Here is a 7500-nt window from a genome sequence, read left to right as displayed (position 1 = left end):
TACCAGAAAGGACAGACTCCCAAAGCATGTGTTAAATTGAGGTGAAACTATACTGGTGTGGGTTAGGATAATGCTGTAAACTCTGCTTAGCATTGGGGATTTCTTTCAAAAGCAAAATGTGCCTTTCATTTTCCTGTATTTTCATTAGTTTCTTCGAATGCTTATTTGAAGTATACAGCATACAGAATGGCAGCTCTGGTAACTTATTCATGCCAGTATTATGAGTGATATGAATGCATGCAAATTATTCGTGCCAGTATTATGAGTGATATGAATGCATGCAAAAATACAGTACAGTACAAATTTGCTTTTATTTATATCAAAATCCCTGCTTATGAGAAAGAAGCAATGATGAATAGCATGTGAAATTAGTAAAGAATTTAATTAAGCATTTTTCGAAGGCCCCCCAGTCTCACTTACCAAATGCTCTTTAGTTCATTTTAAGCTAAGTTTTTCACTGATTATGTACTCATTTTCTCATTTTTGGTATTTTTTTTTTACCTTAGTATTTCAATAATGTTTACCATGTTATGTCACTTTGTCACTGTAATCATAAAGCTGATGTAGTGTATAGGGTGAATTTAGATGGTGGCAAAACATTTCTGTTTGTTGCTACATGTTTACAAATTAGCTGTTGGTTTACAGTTTAAATACAAATTAACTGTTGGCTACCATATTTAGTTTTCCCCTTCATTGATGGTATATAAATTCACATTGGGGGTTCTTCATATGCATAAGCAACTTGCATAGTCTATTTGAATTTCTGAATTGGATTGTGTTTAGTGGTATTGCAATTATTTTTAGGCAGTCAGCCTTTGTTGAAATTCAGGTTGCCCTGAGGCTTATATAAAAGAGTAGGATGGGGATTGGGCAGGGGGTTAAAAGCAGGATTCGATAAATGGTGCGGCTCTCAAGACACTTTTACAGCATTCTGATCAAAACCCTCATGCTTGAGCCACATCTCCAGGTTTAGAGGTACTGCTGATTTAGAGAATTTTGACAAGTTGAGAAGGGACCTGCTCTTAGAGGTATAGGGTCACCAATTGGTGACTTAGCACTTCAAGTTTTGAAACAGCCACTCAATATCTGTGTCTCCACAGGGGGTGCATCTTTAAGCATATCAAAGTGAAAGATGACTTTTGAAAACAGTCAAATACTGCATTTTGCATGGTTTAGCTGAATTGCAAGAAAGGGTTTTTTGTTTAAATCTTGTGTTCAAAATTCTTATTTCATGACGAACCTATTACAGTGCTGCACTATTCTTGTAATTTAGCCCATTTTGTGGTCAACAAAATACCTCAGACAACATTGTTTTATTAGTGAAAAAAGGTATTTTAAAGGCAGATAAAAGAAATTCTGCACATGCCAATCAGTCTCTTGGTCTCATTGCCAGCTGGTTCACTTTCATGTCAGTGAATCCTGTTCACATATCCTGCCATGTTAATAATTACACTATACCTTCATGGTAATTTGTAATCTTTGCTAAATGTAAGTACTTTGCAAAGTATATTACAGTACTGCAGTTTTTCCTTTCAAGATTTATTTCCTTTGCATTTTTTTTTTTATGTAAACTACTGTATTTGAGTTTGTCTTTGATTGTTTTAATTTGCATTTTTGGTGTCTTAGCTATTGATTTACAGTGACTGATTTGTTTTTATTTCATCATAAATCCTTTAGTACTTAGTTCTGCTTAATGCCTGCTGAGGTAGTTTGTAGGTAACTAAATCACTTTTGTTTGCCAACTAGACAACAGTGCCCAAAGATCCCTTACTTTTTGTAAACCATTCGGAGTACTTTGTCATTTAATTTATGTTTCATTGTATTTTATTTTTTCATGCCTGATAATATTTTCATTGGTACTGTGTTTTAATATGAAGTCTTTCAGTGCTTTTGATTTTACATTATATCTCTGTTCTAACCAGCTCTTTACCACTTCTTCTTTTGTTTTGTAATATAAATGTTCTGATTACTTATTATCTTTTCAACTTAGATTTTCTGTGGTGCTCTTTCTTATTATGGTTTGTGTACTTAGACCCCTTACCTGGTTTTACTTGAGAACCAGGATTTTGCTATTTAGATTTTAGAATTGTTAACCCTATTGGCTAAGCCTGGTTCATTACTAGCTCAATCCTTCTCCCCTAAATTGTCTTTTGTGCTAAATTATGAATAGGTGGCCTGCTGTGAGACAGGTAATTTTAAAAAGGATTTTTTTATACAAAATTACTTCTAATTAGTAGGTCGATTTTAATATAAGATGAGCCAGTTGGCTCAGAGACACTAGAGTTTCAGTCGGCTCACATGCAGAGCTGCTTTTTCATCAAAGGAAACTTAGTTTCTAAGGGGAGGTATTTCATTGACCTCAAAATGGCCTAAATCACAAGAAAATGGGTTTCATCGTGAAAATTAATGTTAATTTTTTTTTACAAATTAGTTTGAAATATTTTGCCTGTAGGTTCAGGTGTCATTATAATAGTGAGTTCCTCTGAAAGCTCAGATGACTCTGATGTTTCATTTTGGACAATAGATGCGGCATATTCGAGCAAAGGATTAGAAGACAGTTTTAGTGGTAAGTTTCAAGTTTTTATTTATTTTTTTTTTAATGCAAAGTCATTACTTTAACACAAGGCTTCATCTAAGGTAGCAGTTGCTTCCATAAAGGAGAGGAATATCCCTTTCCACCTATCTGTGTTAGATAAAGACTGGGCTGTTAGAACATTCATGGTTTGTATTTTAATTTTCATTACTTTTCTAGATTATTAAAAAAAACTATCAACTATTTCCTGTATTTCATTTAATCTTGGCAACCCATAGGATCAAACACAAATTAATTGACAACTGTATTAACCCTCCTTCATCCTTAAAGTCGAGGCATGATTATTGAAGGTATGTCTTCAAGAGAGGGTAAAGTGAAAGTGCACGTCCTAGGATGATTGACACAAGGAAGAGATTCTCCTATGAAGTGATACATTTGAGCTTACAGTGTTCTTGTGGAAGAAAATGAGTGAGTTAGTATTAGTCAGAGCTGAAGAAATTCTTGATACCTTTGCATATGAGGGGAAATGAACTTGCTTGTAGATATGGAAGATGACTATTCCTTTTTGATGGTTCATACAACTCAGGAATCTAATTGATTGCTTCTTCACATTAAACCAATATCACACAGAACAAGCCCCATAGGATGCAGGTCCTCAGTGGATGGGATTCGCTTTTGCTTTTTCCAAGTAAGAACCTAGTGGCACCCATCTTGCCATGTCTTTGCTGGCTGAATTTTGACAATATAGAGTGGCTTGATGTTCTAGCAAGGAACGATAAGAAGCAGAATACTTTGCTTGTGTTTTTTAGATGAGGAGAACCCTTAGCAGGAGTTGGACTTCTCATGGACTTCAGAATCCCTAGTAGTGTATCATCTGGTTGCTCCAACCAGATCCATGGGGAAGAGGTAGGGGTTGTAATGTCCCCCACGTGCAGGTCAACTAATCAGTCAGGCCCTTAAGCATTATATTCCTTTGCTTTAGTATAGTTTGTTAAGGGTACCCAAGACCCACTAAGCCTGTTTTAGAGAACCAGACTTTTTCAAAATATATTTTCTGGCTCGGCCATGTCGCTCCGTGAAACAGGTTCCTTTAGCACTATTTCTAAGGTAAAAAATTGGAGAAGGACCCGTGGTAGTGGTTTCACTCGCCCCAGAAACCATACCAACGCCTTTTAATAAAGGTGAGCGAGCCAGAATATTCTGGCATTTCCAATTTAGCGGTTCTCTGGTATTATAACAATATTTTACCTTAGAAATAGTGCTAAAGGAACCTATTTCACTGGGCGACACGGGCCCTTCGCCCAAAAATAGATTTTTCCTACGTCAAAATCCTTTTTTTATCGTCTGCTTTAGAGGTGAACAGTACGACTGGAAGAGAGGAGGAACAGTTCCCACTCAAGCCTCTTACACTAATTACTACATATTACTAAATGCTCAGTAACAAAGAAACAATGTAAGAAAATATAACTTTAGAAAAATAGTTCACACAAAACCTGATTAAGATGAAAGTAGTAAAGTTTTTGAGGACAAGGCTGCAGAGATGTTATTTGATTAGCAGTAGCAGACACACTGTTATTATTTTCTTACTCATAAAAATTTTAAAGTTAGTAGATAATTTAGGCCTATATTGCATAAAGTTGGTGTCACTTATTGTATGGCTTCACATGCCATTCATTGATCAGTTTAAGTTTAATTTTGAAAAATTCTTTTAGTGCATGCTTTTTTTTTCTTGTACGAGTTAACTTTATTGCAATGCTTGTACAGTGTGCTTTGAACTTCCTTACATGTAGCATACCCATTTTCTTGCAGTACTTTCTAGTGGGACTTTTTAACCTTCCTATGCTGAATTCTTTGTTAGACGAAAAATATGTGGCATTTATTCATCCTATATTTTATATACTTACTGTATTTTAGGGAAATTGAAGCAGTTTTGTTGGTTAGACTTAATTGGTTGTAGTTTGGGTATAAGGAAAAGCATCACATTTCAAACAATTTTTTAACCATAACATTTGTATTAATATATGTAAGGTAATTTTATCTCAGGTGCTGATGTTGATGCTATAGTTGTTTCTAGTGATTCTTCAGGCATAAGCATAGTCAAAAGTGATTTGCATGGCATTGCTAGAAATAAGGATGTTGTGGCTGTATTAAATTCGTCCAAAAAATATACAGGTAATGTTCATATAAGAATACTTTGTAATTATAAGTAGTTATACACAAAGGTTGTGTAGTAGTATGATGTACAGCAGTTCCTGTTGGATTTTTATCAGAGTAATATGAAATTAAGGTTAAAATAAGGGTTTGTTCATGAAGCTTACCTGTCAGATATATATATAGCTGTATTCTCCGAAGTCCGACAGAATTTTCAAAACTTACGACACAGCAGTGGTCGGCCAGGTGGTTAGTACCCATTCCCGCCACTGGGAGGCGGGTATCAGGAACCATTCCCATTTTCTATTCAGATTTTCTCTGTCGCTGGTACTGTCAACAACTGTTTTCAGTACCTCCGTCTTAGGATTTTGTAAACTTCATTGCCGCTTAAGTATCCTAATTGTCTTTTGGTTTATTGACTTGGATTTGTGGCTAGGCATACGCTATCATAGATTGATTTCAATTTGGTTTTGATTGACCTTTGCATAAGATGTCTGAATCTAGTTTGGCTAGTTCCAGACTGTGTGTCTGCAAGAGTAAGTGAGGCTACCGAAAGCTTTGGTAGATCCTCTTTCTTGGTATGCAACGATGTGGTACAGGCATGTTTCTTTTGTTGAAAAGATCGATGTAAGGAGTGTGAGTAGTTTGACTGATTACGAAAGGGAGACGTTATGATTCATATGCACGCAAAATTAGAGCGTGATTGAATCAGGCGGTCTTCCTCAAAGACTGCATCAGTAAACAGAAGTCAGGGTAGTGAACCTGCTAACCCTCCTGTAGACTTTGTTTTGCCTAACCCTGTATTATGGCCTACGGGCTATGAGGTTATGTCTGCGAGAGGTAATGCCTTTTCTGTTTTTGTGGATTCCATCCGTATCTTGGAATCTAAAGTGCTCGCTCTCCAATCAGTGTTGTGGAAGTGTAGTGCCCCTAGTGTTGTGGAGGGGGACGTCAGATCGGCCTATAAGCCTCTAGGCCTGGACCTCTGTTGAACTCCCAGGACAACAGGGAGTGGGCATGTCGAAAGCCGAAGGAGGGTTACGGGGAACCCCCACCGATCTGGCGTCCCTTCGGCAGTTACTGTTGACGCTTCCCAGGCTGCCAAGGAGCGTGCGCGTGCACGCCTCCTTAAGGATTGCTTCTCGTCCTCCGAAGCGTCCTCCCCGCACGGGGGTCGGAACTTTCGGAAGGACTCGTGCCCTCTAAAGAGAAGCTTTATAGAAGAGGACGCTTCACGTCCTCTCTCTCGTCATGCGTTGCAAACATTTTTACGACTTTCACAGAAGAGAAACAGGACGTCATCGGAGCAGGACGCTTTTGAGCACCAGACGCCCTAACTTTGTTACTGTGAGAAGGAAGAAGGCGTCCCCTCGCCCCTCGCTTATTCAGAGGATCAGCAACAGTTTAGCCTCGTTGAGAGGCAGTACTGCGTCGCCGCAGGAAGGTTTTCGAGGCTGTCTGTTAAGAGAATCAGGCAGTCTCCTTCTCTTCAAGGCAAGACGCTCGGCATTACCCTCGCGAGGACGTCTTTCAGGACGCTTGGCGTTCTATGCATCAAGACGCTCGGCAAGCCTCTCACTAGGACGCCTTTCGGGACGCTCGACGCTCTGTCGAGAGGAAGGAACGTCGTTACTCTCGTAGCAAGGATTGTTTTCCTGCTCCCCAAGACGCTCCCCCCTCCTCTCCTCATGGCGCTCCGTATACGGTACGTGACGTTCGCTCTGCTGCGAAGCAGGATGTTGTTCAAGCTGCTAAGCTTGACGCCCTGCAAGCTGCTTTGCATAGTCAAGCAGCTCGCTAAGACGCCCCTCGCTCGTCCCTGAGGGACGCTCCGTCGGCTGCCAAGCATGACGCTAGTTCGGCAGCTAAGCTGGACGCTTCTCAAGCTGCTAAGCTGGAAGCTTTGCATGCAGCTTCGTCACGAGATGCTCGTCAGGACGCCCTGCGTGACGCTTTTCTGGCCCGCTGTCAGGACGGCCCGGAAGTGATGCTTTTGGTCGGATAGTCGGGGCCCCAGGGCCCTTTGACGTTTTTCGGACGCTCGTCTGGAACGCCCAGCAGACGCCTTTTCCTGGACGCTTTTGTGGACTCTCATCAGGACGCTCTTCAGGACGCTATTCAGGAAGCTCCTTTTTCGGACACTCTTCAGATCGCTCCGCAGGACATTCCTTTACCGGGACTTCGCAAAGCTTCGGAGTTTGCTATTAAGCATTCCCGACTTTCGTCTTGAACCCTACTTCAAGTAGGAGACCCCCTTTTACGAGAGGAGCCTCAGGGTTTGATTGCTTCGCGGTCTGTTAAGGACCCTTCTCCTTTCCCGTAAAGGAGACAGAGTCCTCGAGCGACTCGCAACCTACGAATGAAGAAGAGACTACTTCGTCATCATCTTCATCTGTCAAGGTGTCGACCCGCCTTTTATAAGACTTGTTTGCTGACAAGTTTCGGCCCTCGGTCCCTTGCTCTCCTCTCTCGCTGTTGGCTTCGTCGAAGAAGAGGAAGGCGCCTGGTCTCGTCAAGATGTCCTCTTCCTTTCTACGAAGAGAGTGTTCAATAGAATCCAGGACTAGATGAACTCCAGGAAAGCGCAAGGCAAGACTTCCTTTGCCCTACTTCCAGCGAGGTTAAGCGTAAGAGCAGGCATTTGTTGAGACGGGAGAGAAAGCTAGTTGGAGAGTTCCTTCCTCTTCCCAGGACGATTTTTACCAGCCAGATAGACGCCCCGAGGAGCTCTCCCGTACTCTGCTAAAGTTTTGTAAACACTTTCAGATCTGCATTGCCATCTGAAAGGGCTGTTCAGGACGATGGACATTTTTAAC

General features: G+C 40.6%; 2 protein-coding genes across 2 annotated transcripts in view; both read left to right on the top strand.

Moving 5' to 3' along the window:
• The window catches only part of LOC135196929 (protein deltex-like), a 333013-nt gene that overhangs the window by 27542 nt on the left and 297971 nt on the right, over positions 1–7500 (top strand). The window lies entirely within an intron of this gene.
• Positions 1–7500, top strand: part of LOC135196530 (uncharacterized) — a 35020-nt gene that overhangs the window by 1821 nt on the left and 25699 nt on the right. Inside the window, exons 3-4 of the mRNA XM_064223378.1 lie at positions 2453–2566; positions 4577–4729. Of these exons, the coding sequence (XP_064079448.1) occupies positions 2453–2566; positions 4577–4729 (267 nt within the window). The remainder of the gene's footprint in view (positions 1–2452; positions 2567–4576; positions 4730–7500) is intronic.

This window comes from Macrobrachium nipponense, chromosome 18, assembly GCF_015104395.2.
Source record: "Macrobrachium nipponense isolate FS-2020 chromosome 18, ASM1510439v2, whole genome shotgun sequence".
Taxonomy (NCBI): Eukaryota; Metazoa; Arthropoda; class Malacostraca; order Decapoda; family Palaemonidae; genus Macrobrachium; species Macrobrachium nipponense.
This window is presented reverse-complemented; position numbering and strand designations above follow the sequence as displayed.